Source organism: Rana temporaria, chromosome 1 (assembly GCF_905171775.1).
Source record: "Rana temporaria chromosome 1, aRanTem1.1, whole genome shotgun sequence".
Classification (NCBI taxonomy): Eukaryota; Metazoa; Chordata; class Amphibia; order Anura; family Ranidae; genus Rana; species Rana temporaria.
The window spans coordinates 205,789,456-205,806,785 of NC_053489.1; the positions used below are offsets into that span (position 1 = coordinate 205,789,456).

Consider the following 17,330-nt stretch of genomic DNA (forward strand, 5'->3'; position numbering starts at 1 on the left):
TATAGAAAACCCAGCAGTAGTGTAAAGCTACCATGCGCTAGTAGAATTTCAAACAAATGTTTGTACCAACGTTTGTACGAAAGTTCTTGTTGCATTTGACTTATTAAATGTTTTGAAAGTAATTTGACATTTAGTTTGATTTTAACATTCAGTTTTGGAAAGAATTGACTTTAACAAATGAGAAAACCACATTCGTTGTTGGAAATTCATTTGTTCGAGAAAATGTTTAATTCTGCTGGTTTAATTTTTCTGCTGCTTTGGTCGAAACCAACATTGATTTGACCCCACAAATGATTGGAAAATTGAACATTCTTGAAATGAAAAAATTCAAATAATTTCTACTAGTGTATGGCCAGCTTAAAGGGGTTGTAAAGGTTTGTTTTTTATTTTCCAATAGGTTCCTTTAAGCTAGTGCATTGTTGCTTCACTTACCTTTTCCTTCGATTTCCCTTCTAAATCTTTTTTTCTTTGTCTGAATTTCTCACTTCCTGTTCTTCCTCAGTAAGCTGTTCTGGCTGACTAACCCCCAACCAGATGATGGGGGCAAGCTTACTAAGGGGAAACAGGAAGTGCGAAATTCAGACAAAGAAAAAAAACATTTAGAAGGGAAATCGAAGGAAAAGGTAAGTGAACCAACAATGCACTAGCTTAAAGGAACCTATTTAGAAAAAAGCAAACCTTTACAACCCCTTTAAGGCCTCAGGTGTATCGTCTACAGCAGGCATATGCAATTAGCGGACCTCCAGGTGTTGGAAAACTACAAGTCCCATCATGCCTCTGCCTCTTGGTGTCATGCTTGAGGCTGTCAGAGTCTTGCTATGCCTCATGGGACTTGTAGTTCTGCAACAGCTGGAGGTCCGCTAATTGCATATGCCTGGTCTACAGGTTTACAGATCTGCATTGTTGTGATTCATCTGCCTATTTTCTCTGTCCCTCCTGTAATTCACCTTTCTTCTCTTGCTTTCCTGCTTATTAGAGGAATGGTTTAACCAAGGTGAGTCTGTAGCTTCTTCTGCCTTACCCCACCTTCACCTTCCGTGTCTGTGATTTTATAGATGATTAGATTTGGATTTATTTCCCAGGTCTGCTTGCTTACAGAACCAGTCATTTTGATGCCTTTTTTTGTTTTGTTGGGTTATACACCATAATTCAACTGGCAGTTTATTTTATATAGAAAGACCTGCTTGTCTCTACTGACTTAATTTATTGTTCCAGGTGACAGGCCTGCACAGGCGCCAGCAAAATTCTGTTGCTGTTGCTAAAAGCCTGTTATTCTGGAATCCGGCTAAGACACAACTCTGGCGCACTTTTTATTTTATTTTTGTTATGATATTTAGACAACACATTGAAACTTTTATGGCTTCTAGGCAGTACCCATGGGCATTTTTACTTGTTAAAGTGGTATAAACCCCAAATTAAAAATGTGAAATATTGTACCTTACCAATCCTTGGATGTGGTGGCTGCATCAGTTTTCTTTTTTTAGGCTTATTTCCCTCTGGTTTTACCCGATGATCTGGCCAGTAACACACCGCCTGTATTAGTGATCCTACTCTGGATGAATGAGCACAGGGGGCACCTTTTGGACAACAGCATTGTCTGTCAGGTGGAGGGGAGTGTTAGATGTACCAGCATATTTAATTACACTAAACAAATTGAAGCCAAACTCCAGCAAATACTTTATAAGCAGTTACAGCAACAGTTTTTTTTTGTGGGGATATAGCTTTTACAGAAATAAAAGCATATCACTTTAAAGTGGAGGTTCACCCAAAAACTCAATTTTTAACATTAGATTGAGGCTCATTTTGTCAAGGGGAATCGGAGTTTTTTTTTTAATCGAAGCAGTACTTACCGTTTTAGAGATGGATCTTCTCCGCCGCTTCCGGGTATGGGCTGCGGGACTGGGCGTTCCTATTTGATTGACAGGCTTCCGACGGTCGCATACAGCACGTCACGATTTTCCGAAAGTAGCCGAACGTCGGTGCGCAGGCGCCGTATAGAGCCGCACCGACGTTCGGCTTCTTTCGGCTACTCGTGACGCGATGTATGCGACCGTCGGAAGCCTGTCAATCAAATAGGAACGCCCAGTCCCGAAGACCATACCAGGAAGCGGCGGAGAAGATCTATCTCTAAAATGGTAAGTACTGCTTTGATTTAAAAAAAAAACGCCCAATTCCCCTTGACAAAATGAGCCTCAATCTAATGTTCAAAATTGTTTTTCGGGTGAACTCCCGCTTTAAGCACCCCTGCTAGTGGTTTTTCTTGTCTCTGTAACTGATATATTCTGCTGGAGAGCTTGTTCTTTTGAAAAACAGATTTAAGCCTAGTACACATTGTAAATTTCAACCCAGTGGACTGAACGAAAAAAAGACAAAGTGCTCGGGGAGGAGTTTCTGTACTGACAATCGTATATTTGGTACAGCTTTTTCCCTGCTGAGCTATTGTGTTCTGCTAGGGGGTCGTCCCCACCAGAACACACCAACCAATGGCTGAGCGCGCTGATCGGCAGAAAATTTTTGGCCATGCCCTTCGATGGAAGCTGTCGTACACACGGTCTGAATGTCTGTCGGTTTCTATTGAACTGCTCGATATTCCGACCATGTGTATGGGGCTTTACTGGCTGGATCACCGGAAGAAAGCCTAAAGAAAACAAATGCAGCCATTATATCTAAGAATTTTGGTAAGCTGCAATAAAATGTTTTTGCTTTTGGGTTTATTACTGCTTAATGCAGTCACTAGTGAATCTCCTTCAGCCCTCCCCAAGATAATAAGCCATGTTATGCAAGTATAAATATAATGACAAATATCTGATAAAGTGCCTATGTGCAAGTTTTACACACGCGCATGCAAAACCAAGCTAGTGCTCATACAAATAAAAATGCGATGTTAATATTGACTGGCCCTTTTGGGTATAGAGAACCATGCCAAATTCATTGTAATGGATTTTAAGGCCCCAGCTCTTCTAGTCAAGGCTGTATTTAGATCACCGACTGGTATGACTAAAGTTCTGGTCTCTTTTGGAAGGAGCGAACTGCTTGGCTGGCTTCACACTCATGCAATGTGGTAACAGATGTGTTTTTCCTCCTGTTACAATACTAGGCAATTTGTGGTGTTGCAATATTCTTTTTAAAGAGCACCTCAACACACCCTGCCAGCGCACCTCAACACACATGTGCTTCTGTTACAAGATTGACGCATATTGCTATGAGTGCTATTATGCCAAAGTAGGTCTATGTTTGAGGTTACACAGTGCAAAGAGCAATAATAATGTGCAGAGTGAATAATGCATAGCAGCTATTTACATGACTGGAATACTGAATAAACTGCTAGCCTACAGAACCAGTGCTGAGCTGATAGGACTCTCCTAAATCAGTCAGTTTACAAGAAAACTACAGCCAAGTTTTTTTTTTTTTTTTTTTTGCTGTACTCGCCTGTATCACAGGAGTGACTTTCGTTCTGCACTCCTGTGACCCATTTTCAGCTGACAGCGGGCTAAAGCCTAATGTCGGCTGACGCAGAGCCAGTGCAGGCTCTGATAAGATCCCCACCATATGGTTGGGATCTACTCAGAAGCCTGGACTTGCGACGGGGGACAGAATGCAGCATCAGATCGCTGCTGCATCCACCTAGATGTGTATTTTTTTTGTTTTTGTTTTTTCCAGCTGCTTAAACTCTAGATTAGTTTGAGCAGGTTCTTAGAGTATTCAATGGTTCCCATTGTCTGCTACTCTTCAAGGTGTGTTCCTCAGACACATGGCTATTCCTGAGAGTCAAGGCTGTGATAATACAACACTTTTGTTGGTAAATCTAGTTTACAGATGCCCATTTTTGACTGGTAACCTTATAATATAAGACTACTTGGCAAGGTGCCCTCTGATGTTTTAGCTTTTGCATCTGTTCTTTCCGTATGGTATTTTGGTATTTTTTCTTTTAGTGTATGTTGCATAAGAGTAAATAAGTGTGTGTATGGTTTCCTCAAACCAATGTCTGATGAAAATTCATGACTTCCCAGTGATATTCATAGTCATAGTGTTGTGACAGTGTTTAGCCAACCATAATTCACTGGTTGCATTTAAGGGTCTTCTTACGAGTAGAGTCTGATGTACGTTGTTTATTAAACTTGTAAAAACAGCAATACCCCAACAACTATTTTACTTATTATATTGTGGAAATTATCAGTCTGCTGTCTGCTGTATGATGTAAACAAATCAAAGATTGCACATTTCAGATACTTTCCCACCCAGTGTATCCAGCATTATCCAGCTAAGATCCTCTTCTCTTCTGGTAGTGCCCGATCCCACTTGGCCATGTTTTTGGTGTGATGTCATAGAGATGCTTCTGGCTCTGGTTGGTTCAGCTGTCATGCGTCCAGATGACACGCTGCTAGGCCCATCCCCTCCTTCACTGAATGAGAGACTATGGCTCCAGGGATATGTGACGTGCATATCCCAGGAGGACCATTGCATGTAATTTGCCTAGGTGTTTTACATGCAAGGGGAGTGGAGCCGGAAAATTTTGTAAATAAAGAAAATATTGCTATTCGTGAACCAGAGGAGGGATAATGTTTTTGAGGGTTAATATCCACTTGTACACATCTTTAACCACCATTCAATTATATTGGAACAGTTTTTACATTTATCACACACTGTAAAATTTCAGTTTTTGCTAGAAAAAATTTAAACCCCCCCCCCCCCAAACCATTTTATTTATTTTCTAAAAGCAGAGGCCCTGTATTTGATAAATATGCAACTATATATATGAGCTTGATATGCTAGTGTGCCTACTGGATTGTACTTTGTTACCTTTTTGTGTTGAGACAATAACATCTATTGAACCTAAAACTATGGTACCTAAAATGTTCCATATGTGTAAGATATATTAGGGAGTGGGTGTTCCTTCAGCTACTCCTGTCCAGCATTATAAAGTCTTTAACAGCTTTTAAAAGTTATCAATTTAAAGCTAACCCTGAATTATGGACCTAGAATTATTGCTCTCACTCGGTTTGTGGCAATGCCTCACATGTGTAATGTTATCAATGTTTACATACAGGTCCTAACTTTGCATTCGCAGGGGGGGGTTCTTTTGATTTTTTGATTTTTTTTTCTATTTAACATTGTTGCTGTCACGAGGGGACCAACAAGCATAGCATGGGCAGCTGAGAGGTCCCCTTTTATGGACAGGTCAGGGGTCCAAAAGATGCAAAGTGTAGACACTGCACTTATCAGACAGTAGTTTGCAGCAAACTTTTATTCCTCTTTGCTATGACTGAATGCCAACTCATTGTGAACTGTCAAAGCTCTGCCACTTCCTGGGAGCGAGGAAGCCTGCTTTCCCCGTGCACCCTCCACACATTCCCATTGGCCAATAAGGCAGCCGATCATAGTGATGCACCAATAGGAATTTGTGTCTTCTTGGGCAAGGGAGGAGTGTTGTGGGAATGTGGGGGAGGGTGTTCAGGAGAGATGAGCTCCGGCGTGTTCGCACAGTCCACGTGCAGAGCCCGCCAGGAAGTCTGCACGGTGCTGCGCTAATCACAAGCATGGAGACATTTCCCGATGCTTGGCTGCAGAGATCAGGAAATGTCTCCCTGCCGGGCTCTGCACGTGGACTGTGTAAACACGCCAGAGCTCATCCTTAGTTCGGTGAGGGTGGCAGTCTGAGACTGCCTAAAAGTGCCAGAACTTTGTCTTTAGAGTGGCCGAGCACTTGGACAAAGAAAATTTGCTTCGGTGTGCCTGAACTTTATACCTTCTACTTTTCTACCACTGTCTTTATTATGACTACTTGCATAAATGGGAGTTCATTCATAAACTTCATGTGCTCCATATTCTTCAGGTACTTGACTGCATTGAATTGAGAGCAATTGGCAGTGGAAGGACTAATTGAATTGTACATATTGCACTTAAAAATGGAGATTGATCCAAGTGAATTAAACAAATGCCCCTTTAAATTTATGAGTGCAAAATTAAAAGATGACTTTATCCTAATGATATAAATATGTACATAGTAAAAATGTTGCCTGGATGTTAATGCAGCTAATCAAGCACAGATTATGCTTGATTATATGTATACCTGGCTACAGCAAGTGATGAAATGCTTATTGTTTTCGGGCTCATTCATCATGTTGGAGATCAGCGAATGGTTGTTCCTTGAGCCTTCTCCTGATCAGCATTCTGTATTGTGAAGTAGCGGGTGAGCATCACCTTCTTAGTACTGTAAAAGTGATCAGGCAGCTCTATAGCCTGGATCACGGATCACTTTTACATAACGGCCAATTACAAAACAAATACAGAGCTTGCTTATTTTAACCCATTGAATTCCAGAAATAAATGTACCTTGGTAATAAGGGACTAAACAATAATTGTTTCAAATTGCTGTTGTGCTTACAAAATAAATATTTGCAGTAGAAATTGAGAGTTCAGCTTTGTTAATGTGCTCAGCAAAGAAAGCCACTAGCATTAGCATTAAGCTGAAGTGAACAATGACACCCTTTGTATAATGTAACACACGTTCATTAATCACTTTATTACCACTGGGATTACCTCGGTCACAACAAAAATCATTTTCCAGGTTTGGATTCGTAGCAGTATGACAACTGCTTCTTTGTACTTTTAGGTCTTTGTAAAAGCATTTGATATTATGCTTAGCACAGCTGGTTGTCTTTTCATACCATGGATTTAAAAATAGATTGCCATGTGACCAACATATGAACAAAGAAAATTGCACTTTCTTGGTCCCACCATAAATATATAATGAAACCGGCAGAACTGTGTGTTTGCGTCCCTGCAGCAAATACCTAAATGACTCCTAGGCATAAGATGACAGTTTCTGATGGAGCCGGACTGGATAACAATCTCATGTCTATGGTGGAAGGCAGATCTCCTCTAGGAATCATCTGTCATGAATGTTGATGGGAAAACCTATTCCCAAATGCTATGTTCTTTCCCCACATTTAGGTTGAATATGTATTTATTCAATTTCAATGAAAATACAATAGAGGAGAGAGATTTGAAGACTCCAATCCACTCTGCAGTAACAACGGTGTACAACAATATAATCGTAAAAAAAAGCATACAATGTATATACAGTATCTCACTTTTCATGCGACAACACTGAAGAAATTGCACTTTGCTACAATGTAAAGTAGTGAGTGTACAGCTTGTAGAACAGTGTAAATTTGCTGTCCCCTCAAAATAACGCAACACACAGCCATTAATGTCTAAAACACTGGCAACAAAAGTGAGTACACTCCTAAGAGAAAATGTCCAAATTGGGCCTTTTGATGTATTTTGCCCACTATTATTTTTTAGCACTGCCATAACCCTCTTGGGCATGAGTTTCCCAGAGCTTCACAGGTGTCCATTGGAGACCTCTTCCACTCCTCCATGACGACATCACAGAGCTGGTGGATGTTGGAGACCTTTGCGCTCTTTCGCCTTCTGTTTGAAGATGTCCACAGATGTTCAATAGGGTTTAGGTCTGGAGACATGCTTTTGTCAGTCCATCACCTTTACCTTCAGCTTCTTTAGCAAGGAAGTGGTCATCTTGAAGGTGTGTTTGGGGTCATTATCATGTTGGAATACTGCCCTGCGGCCCAGTCCCTGAAGGGAGGGGATCATGCTCTGCTTCAGTATGTCACAGTACATGTTGGCATACATTGTTGTCTCCAATGAACTCTAGCTCCCCAGTACTGGCAGCACTCCCTCCACCATGCTTGACTGTAGGCAAGACACACTTGTCTTTGTACTCCTCACCTGGTTGCCGCCACACACTCATGACACCGTCTGCACCACATAAGTTTATCTTGGTCTCATTAGACCACAGGACATGGTTCCAGTAATCCATGTCCTTAGTCTGCTTGTCTTCAACAAACTGTTTGCGGGCTTTCTTGTGCATCATCTTTAGAAGAGGCTTTCTTCTGGGACGACCTTCAGACCAATTTTATGTAGTGTGCAGCGTATGGTATGAGCACTGACAGGCTGACCCCCACCCCTTCAACCACTGCAGCAATGCTGTAAGCACTTGTACGTCTATTTCCCAAAGACAACCTCTGGATATGACGCTGAGCATGTGCACTCAACTTCTTTGGTAGACCATGGTGAGGTCTGTTCTGAGTGGACCCTTACCTGGTAAACCCTTGTATGGTCTTGGCTACCGTGCTGCAGCTCAGTTTCAGGGTCTTGTTATTCTTCTTTATAGCCCAGGCCATCTTTATGTAGAGAAATTGTATTTTTAATTTTTTTTCAGATCCTCAGAGAGGATGCCATATTAAACTTCCAGTGACCAGTAAAGAGAGGGTTAACACCAAATTTAGCACACCTGCTCCCCATTCAAACCTGAGACCTTGTAACACTGAGTCACATGACACTGGAGGCAAAATTTCTAATTGGGCCCAATTCTGAACTTTTTCACTTAGGGGTGTACTCACTTTTGTTGCCAGTGTTTTAGACATTAATGGTTGTGTGTTGAGTTATTTTGAGGGGTGATACAAGCTGTACACGTGCTATTTTATATTGTAACAAAGTGTCATTTCTTCAGTGTTGTCACATATAAAATGTAATAAAATATTTACAAACATGTGAGGGGTGTACTCACTTCTGTGACATACTGTATATAATGCAAGAATCATGGAAAGGTGTAATTAGGCCCCAAGGACCCGTGATCATGCATCGGGCGGGACAAAATTGGCAAACAGTAATTAACATTGGATCCACCGGGGGCCTATCAGGGAGTCAAAGGGGTTCTCCCCAAATTAAATGGCACTGGAGGAGTTGGCCTTCACCAGCCTACTCCTTTTACCTGCATTGACATAAACATACATAGACATGGTAAAACTGTCCTTACATGTGTGTAAATCACTGCACAGTACTCTAGAGCGTTGCTGCCCTGAGGTTGGTAGTCTCATTCCACCATAATATCCATGGTTATCCGAAGCAAGAATCGTTTCATCAAAGGCAAGCTTAAATTAAAATACACAGTGAGGCAAAATAAGGAGGGTGGCTGTCCCAGATGTCAAGTCACACGCTGACCACAAAATTCAGGTGGATATTTGGAAATACGCAACCAAAAGCAGCAGCGCCTTGATTATATGTTCTGTAAAGAAATTGGTCATTTTATGACTTGGATCTACGGCAAGCAAGTGGTAAGAGACACTACTGCATCGTATACTACTTGTAATTATTGATGATTTTAGAAGGGGCATTCTGCTACTGTATATAGGGCAAATATCTAGAAAACATATTAATGGTAGCTTTTTTTTTTTTTAACAAAGATAATTCAGGAACAATCGACTTCGGTTAGCATTTTTATTGGCATAGGATCTGTTTAAGTTGGCTTGCTATGTACAGACTCATGCATAACTTAAATGGAATATTTCATTAAAGCTAAATTCAAGGCTCCCTTGAAATGAACTGCTTAAAGGCACTGGGCAGTAATTCTAAATATGTAGGATTGCATTATCTGAAGTGCAGTTTATAAGTATAATTATCTTATCAGAAAAAGTGTGTTACAAGCCGGTAAACCGTTCCTGCTGGCGCTGTCACTGCAGTTTACTGGTCCACCTCTCCCTGAAGTGTTTGTTAAATTATCATGTGGTCATATATGGGTGTTTTGAGGATGATGTTTAGGTACAGACATGAAAACAAAACTGAGTGAGGCCAGATTCTTTGAGGGAGATTTGCCTAAACTGGTGCAGCTGTCCATAGTAACCAATAAGCTTTCAGGTTTTGGGCCCCTTTCACACTGTGGCAGGAGGTGCAGTGGTGGTAAAGCGTTTTACTGTTGGAAATGCGGCGGTCTTCGGCTGCTAGCTGTGCGGTTTTACCCCCCTGCTAGCGGCCGGAAAAGGGTTAATACCGCCCGCAATGCACCTCTGCAGAGGCGCATTGCCAGCGGTATAGCCACAGTTTCCCATTGCTTTCAATGGGAAGAAGCGGAACACACCACCTTCACCGCTCCAAGAATGCGGGTAGCAGGACTTTTGGAGCGGTCCTGCTAGCGCACCGCACCAGTGTGAAAGCCCTTGGCGGCAGCCGCTCTTTCAGGTTGGTTTGCAAGTGCTATTTTTAGCGCAATATCGCCTGCAAACCACCCCAGTGTGAAAGGGGTCTTGGTGTCAATACTTTAAATAAATAAGCTGAAGTTAGACGATGATTGGTTACTATGCACAGCTGCGCCAGTTTTAGTAAATCTCCCCGATTGTGTATTCATTTTCAGTTTTCTTAAGGAATACATACATTTATCGAGTGAGTCACATCTTTAATCGTTGCATGGGGCCTACACTGGCAGGTTTTCATCCCCAGACTTCCATATTAAAGGGACTTTTGTTTTTAATAAGAGAACTTCCAACCGCTGTATATAGTGCATATATCAGGAGGCCTGCAGTAGCTTTAGTTCTTCTTTGCTATGACTGAATTCCAGCTGATTGTAAACTGTCAAAGCTTACAGTAAGGCAGCAATCATAGTGATGCACCAATAGGAATGTGTGCCTGCTTTGGGAAGGCAGGAGTGTTGGGGGGCATGTGTTAGGTGACAGTCTGAGACTACTTGAATGTGTGTCGTACCTTTGTCTTGGACATAGAAAGTTGCTTCTAGGTGCCTGAACTTTATACCTTCCACTTTTTTTTTTTAATTCTTCATTTAGAGCATACGGTGATATAGAAACCTCAACAATATTAAACCATACAGTGGATCTTCTCTGCATACAAGATCCCGTACACTGACATCCCTTTGGCATCAATGGCAGAAACACATGGAATGTAGCTCAAACAATTGGCTCTGAGGGCTAGGAAGTCTCCATATCCCACATATTTTTTTTTTCTTTCTTATAAAATTAACATAGTGATATTAAGAGAATAGAGAGATTAGGGATCCCCAGAGGGGCTGTTCAGCAAAGGAGAACAAAAATATAGTGGCCGACCAGCGGCCACCGGCCAGTTCTGCAATCCACATCCGGGGAACCTTTCCTCAGGACTCTACTCTTAGGAGAGTTGAATGAATGAATGAATGAAAAATTTATATAGCGCGGCACATGCGAACTGAATCGCCTCTGGGCGCTTGTTGTTTGTGTCTCGTGCCTTTCAGAAAAGCAGGGTTTTGATCTGCCTTCTGAAAGACAGGAGGTTTTGCTCCAACCGAATGCTGGTTGGTAAAGCATTCCAAAGCCTGGGGCCCTGGAGAGCAAACCTTCTTTCTCCTTTGGACTTGTATTTGGTTTTAGGAACCTTGACCAGATTTTGGTCGGTGGATCGCAGAATGCGGTTGCAATTGTGCGGTTTGATCTTGTCGCATAGATATCTAGGAGCCTTCCCATGGATGCACTTATGTGTCAGGCAGAGTGCTTTGAATGCAATTCTGTCTTTCACTGGCAACCAGTGAAGGGATCTCAGTGAAGGTGAGATTGATTCCCAAGATTTTTTAGGTCAACAACTCTGCATGTTCCTCGGAATAAATAAACTTGTGCCAATAGAACATTTTTTTTTTTACATTTCTCTTGGAGGCCCCTATCTGTGGCCAACAGGTCCTCCATTGCATTTCGGACACCTTTTTCAGCCATATAGCCACGCTCTGCAGCTGTGTCTGCTTTCAGCACAGCGGGATGCAGCTCTTCGCTGCTGTAAGCAAGAGAAGCAAAATGGATTTCCTATAGGTCTTGCTTGGAATCTCGTCGTGGTGTATGAGGAAGAACAAGGGGGTCCAAGGTAACCCGCAATCTGTAAATTTCTGAACAATGCGGTGATCCTCAGTCCAGTAACGATGCAAAAGGTGACAAGATCAGAAGATGTGCAGGAGACCCTGGTTCCTCCCTGCATCTCCAGCATAGTTATACTATACACCATAGGGAGCATCCTGTGGATCCTCTCTGGTGTATAGTACCACCTCGTCCGTACCTTGTAACTTGCTTCCTGATGGTTAGCACACACAGAGGTTTTGCTAGTGAAGAGAAGAATTATCTCCACTTGCCGCTCCGTGAACTGGATTCCCTAGTCCTGTTCCCACCTAGATATGTAGGAAGGTCTGAAATTTGGGGGTGGCGCTAGTTGTAACTGGTAAGTCTGGGATATCATATGGCATGTAGGGGACTGTTCCAGACACAGGAGCTCGAAAGCAGTAAGGCTCGTCCTGAAGAGTTCTGGGGAAGGTAAGGAGCCAATGAAATGAGCTAGTTGTATTTTTTTGCCAGAAGGAAAGGCCGACAACGAAACTGTCCATTTATGAGGAAGTGTTGGACCTGGGATCGGTCGGCCTTTTCCAGATCCTGGAATCTAGGATCTCTTAGTCCCGGGCTGAAAGCAGGGTTCCCCACAATAGGGGTGAGTGGTGACGGAATAGTCTCTGAAGGCTTTTTGGGCTATCTGCCAGCTTTTGCCTACAGTAGGGTTGTCTAGTGTCCGGCGTAGTAGGTGTGTCTGGCACCAAGGTAAAGCATTCAACTGGGTCCCAGCGAGGAGCCCTTCCACCTGTTTCCACTGTTTCAGGGGGCCATGGCGACCCCAGTCTAGGATTCGTGTCAAGCGATAAGATGAAGATTGGCGTCCGGTAGAGCCATGCCACCCATCACTTTTGGCAGAGTAGACTGGGCAAATCTCTGGCCTTCTGGGCCCACAAGAAGGATGTTTTATAGTACAGTTCACTGCTCTGAGAAAAGAAACCAGAATGCAGATGGGGAGGGCCTGCAGATGGTACAACAACTGGGGCATAATGTTCATTTTCACAGTTCCACAATGACCAAAGCAGGAAAAAAGTCTGCGCTGCCAAGACTGAAGGTCTTTTTTAATGGCCGTCAGCAGGGGAGGAAAATTGACTGGGCAAAAGGATGCCCAGATATTTGATGTGTAATGGATCAGAAGATGTGCAGGAGACCCTGGTTCCTCCCTGCATCTCCAGCATAGTTATACTATACACCATAGGGAGCATCCTGTGGATCCTCTCTGGTGTATAGTACCACCTCGTCCGTACCTTGTAACTTGCTTCCTGATGGTTAGCACACACAGAGGTTTTGCTAGTGAAGAGAAGAATTATCTCCACTTGCCGCTCCGTGAACTGGATTCCCTAGTCCTGTTCCCACCTAGATATGTAGGAAGGTCTGAAATTTGGGGGGTGGCGCTAGTTGTAACTGGTAAGTCTGGGATATCATATGGCATGTAGGGGACTGTTCCAGACACAGGAGCTCGAAAGCAGTAAGGCTCGTCCTGAAGAGTTCTGGGGAAGGTAAGGAGCCAATGAAATGAGCTAGTTGTATTTTTTTGCCAGAAGGAAAGGCCGACAACGAAACTGTCCATTTATGAGGAAGTGTTGGACCTGGGATCGGTCGGCCTTTTCCAGATCCTGGAATCTAGGATCTCTTAGTCCCGGGCTGAAAGCAGGGTTCCCCACAATAGGGGTGAGTGGTGACGGAATAGTCTCTGAAGGCTTTTTGGGCTATCTGCCAGCTTTTGCCTACAGTAGGGTTGTCTAGTGTCCGGCGTAGTAGGTGTGTCTGGCACCAAGGTAAAGCATTCAACTGGGTCCCAGCGAGGAGCCCTTCCACCTGTTTCCACTGTTTCAGGGGGCCATGGCGACCCCAGTCTAGGATTCGTGTCAAGCGATAAGATGAAGATTGGCGTCCGGTAGAGCCATGCCACCCATCACTTTTGGCAGAGTAGACTGGGCAAATCTCTGGCCTTCTGGGCCCACAAGAAGGATGTTTTATAGTACAGTTCACTGCTCTGAGAAAAGAAACCAGAATGCAGATGGGGAGGGCCTGCAGATGGTACAACAACTGGGGCATAATGTTCATTTTCACAGTTCCACAATGACCAAAGCAGGAAAAAAGTCTGCGCTGCCAAGACTGAAGGTCTTTTTTAATGGCCGTCAGCAGGGGAGGAAAATTGACTGGGCAAAAGGATGCCCAGATATTTGATGTGTAATATTGCCCATTTAAAAAGGGAAGTCTGATCGAAGTAAAGTGGCCAACGGGGTTGGCATGGAAACGTTCAGTGCCTCCGATTTCTGGAACTTGATTTTGTAAAAGGATAGTGCCCCGTATGTCTTCAATTCCAGTAGAAGGTTGGGGATAGACACCAGGGGGTTAGTCACATAAATTAAAAGGCTGTCGGCGAACGCCGACATTTTCGGGGAAAGAGTATTGTATATGTGGAGGCCCTTGATGTTGGGATTGTCCCTAACTGAGCGCAGGAAGGGTTCGAGGGTCAGGATAAAAATTAAAGGGGACAGGGGGCACCCTTGTCTCATCCCATTAGCTATCCCAAAGGATTAGAATAGATGGCCGTTCACCTTTATTTGGGCCGAAGGGTGTGGGAGACCTTCCACTTTTCTACCATTTCCTTAATTAAAATACTTGCATACATGGGAGTTCATTATGCACTTTATGTGCTCCATATTCTATAGGTTCTTGACTGCAATGGATTGAGAGCAATTGGCAGTAGAAGGATAAATTGAATTGTACATAGGCACTTGAAAATGGAGATTGATGCAAGTAAATGAAACCATTGCCTTTAAATTAATGAATGAAAAATGAAAAGGTGAATTAAGCTTAATGATCTAAATATTGTACATAGTGAGGAGACAAAGTGCATAATGTAATTTAATAATGAAGTGATATTAATACTATTCTGCATCATAATAAAGATGCTAAATTTAATTGCACACATTTGCCAGTATAAAATATTTTACATGTATAATCCTTTTATATAACGGCTACAGTTATTTTTTTTTTCTCTCAATCGACAACCCTTCATATATCATCTCAGTTGGGTAATGCTGTAATTATTGAATGAATTTGCTGAATATTTGATTAATTCTGCTGGCGTACACACAGTAATGTGTATGTCCCAGCTTTACTGCTAGTCATTCGTTCCTGAGACAATTGTCTGCATAGCATTTGTCAATTTAAAAAATAAAATAAAAATCTAAAGACACCATTGAAATTGATTGGCCTGAGCTCCATTTTGTTTTTACACATCCCTGCGGGGCTGCTTTTCTTTACTAGAAAATAACATCCGGCTTTGTGCTTTCAGGAAAAAAGAATGGAGACATGGACAAAAACTTTGACACCCTTGACTTGCCAAAGCGTTCTGAAAATGCAAAAGGTACAGTACTTGTCTCTATCCAAACACATACACATTATTTTTTAGAAGACTTTGATTTGTGTCTTGCCAGATTTCAGCATGGTTTCTGAGCAACCAATGGCCATCACAGTGCCGTTAACATTATTTAAAGCGGCTGGGCTTTTCAATAGATATTTTAAATAAGGCAAACACATGTAAATGAATGAGCTTTGTTTTAGCGTTTTTGTTTTTTGGGGGAAAACCAACGCCAATGTCTTGGACCCCTTTATCACTAAAAATAGTGCCTGTAAACTGCCTCTCCTGTCTCCCCAGTGTGAAAGCCTGCGTGCGCTTGCAGGACGAAAAAAAGTGTCTTTGGGGTGTCATTGAAATCAATGTTCAGCGCTGGTGAAGTGCCCGCAAAGCGCTTAAGCAGCGCTGCCAAAGCACCCGCTAAACGCTTCGGCAGCGGCGCTTCTAACCTCTTGTTAACCTCTTTGTGGTTGAAAGCGCCCTGCTCCTGCACGCATTGGTAAAGCACCATTCAAACGAGCTGCGTTTTAACGCGATCGTGGCCCGTGAGAAAGGGTTATTATTTTATTTTATTTTATTTTTTTGAGGCACAGTTATCTGCAGATATTCACAGGCTAAACACATTCAAACCCACTACAACAGTTGCCACATTGCATGTAATATTCTGTTAACACCACCCACAATTCAACATTATTCCTGACAAACACTTACATTATACTGGCATCCTATAAGATTGCATCTCTGTCCCTTTCAGCATTGAAGGTTTTGCTGGTGATATGCAATCGGTTGGCTGCTGATTGTGCTATCCACCTGGACACTAAAACCCCTGCATTATGGATCAGAGGTCTCTTGTACCATTTAGATGTGCAGCTAAAGTTCTGTTGCCTGTGAATATCCCTTATCCCTTTTACAAATAAAGTGACTGTAAACAATCACCTTGTAAAACAACCTATTCCATTTCAAATGGAACTGAAAGGCAAAACGTGTTATATGTGATCTAGAATAGGGGGGGACATACCCTCTGTTCTCAGATGCATACGAGTTGGGGGGGGGGGGGGGGGGGGGAGCAATAGTACACTGAGCTTCCCAGTGAAAGGCTCTGTGGGAGGGGGGGGGGGCGGGGGTCAGGACAAGTCTAATCATTGGAGGAGTGCACAAAATGTTCCTTACACAGCTAGAGAACTGACCATGCTGTGCTCTCATGCCTTGTGTGGTCAGCTTTTAATAGGAAAGCAGAGAGACTGACAGGAACTCCAGGGATTTCACATAAAGAAGACAATTTTCTTTGTCATACCAATACATATCAGGAATATAAAATGTTAGGTTTACATACGCTTTAAAACAGGGGTCTCAAACTCAAATTACCTGAGGGCCACAAGACAAGTTTTCATATGCCATGGGGGGCCGCATGCAAACTTTCAAACTTCAAAAACAACAGTACTGGTGTCAGCGAACACATTATTAACCCCCAGCACTGGTGTCAGCGAGCGCATTATTACCACCAGCACTGGTGTAAGTCAGGGTTTGACAAATTTGCTTGGAATCTAGGAGCCAGCTAAAAAAGTTAGGAGCCAGAAAACACACCCCGTCCCGACGAGCTTGCGTGCAGAAGCGAACACATACACGAGCAGCGCCCGCATATGTAAACGGTGTTCAAACCACACATGTGAGGTATCGCCGCGATTGGTAGAGCGAGAGCAATAATTCTAGCACTAGACCTCCTCTGTAACTTAAAACATGCAACCTGTAGATTTTTTTTAAACGTCGCCTATGAAGATTTTAAAGGGTAAAAGTTTGTCGGCATTCCACAAGCGGACGCAATTTTGAAGCGTGACATGTTGGGTATGAATTTACTCGGCGTAACATCTTTCATAATATTAAAAAAAATGGGGATAACTTTACTGTTGTCTTATTTTTTAATTAAAAAAAGTGTAATTTTTTCCCAAAAAAGTGCGCTTGTAAGACCGCTGCGCAAATACGGCGTAACAAAGTATTGCAATGATCGCCATTTTATTCTCTAGGGTGTTAGGATAAAAAATATATATAATGTTTGGGGGTTCTAATTAGAGGGAAGAAGATGGCAGTGAAAATAGTGTAAAATGACATTAGAATTGCTGTTTAACTTGTAATGCTTAACTTGTAATGCCAACGGCCACCACCAGATGGCGCCAGCTCACATCTGGTGGTAATAACTTGTAATACCAACGGCTCACCACCAGATAGCGCCAGCTCACAAAAAAAATGTTTTTCCT

The 17,330-nt window shown here is 42.7% G+C and overlaps 1 protein-coding gene across 4 annotated transcripts in view; it reads left to right on the top strand.

Annotated features, from left to right (window-relative positions):
- ARVCF (ARVCF delta catenin family member) overlaps nucleotides 1-17,330 on the top strand; it is a 422,733-nt gene that overhangs the window by 336,857 nt on the left and 68,546 nt on the right. For 3 of the 4 annotated variants that reach the window (XM_040347904.1, XM_040347914.1, XM_040347920.1), the window contains 2 exons: nucleotides 977-994; nucleotides 15,016-15,087. In XM_040347904.1, coding sequence (XP_040203838.1) covers nucleotides 977-994; nucleotides 15,016-15,087 — 90 coding nt within the window. The remainder of the gene's footprint in view (nucleotides 1-976; nucleotides 995-15,015; nucleotides 15,088-17,330) is intronic. The other variant, XM_040347907.1, reaches the window with a different exon arrangement.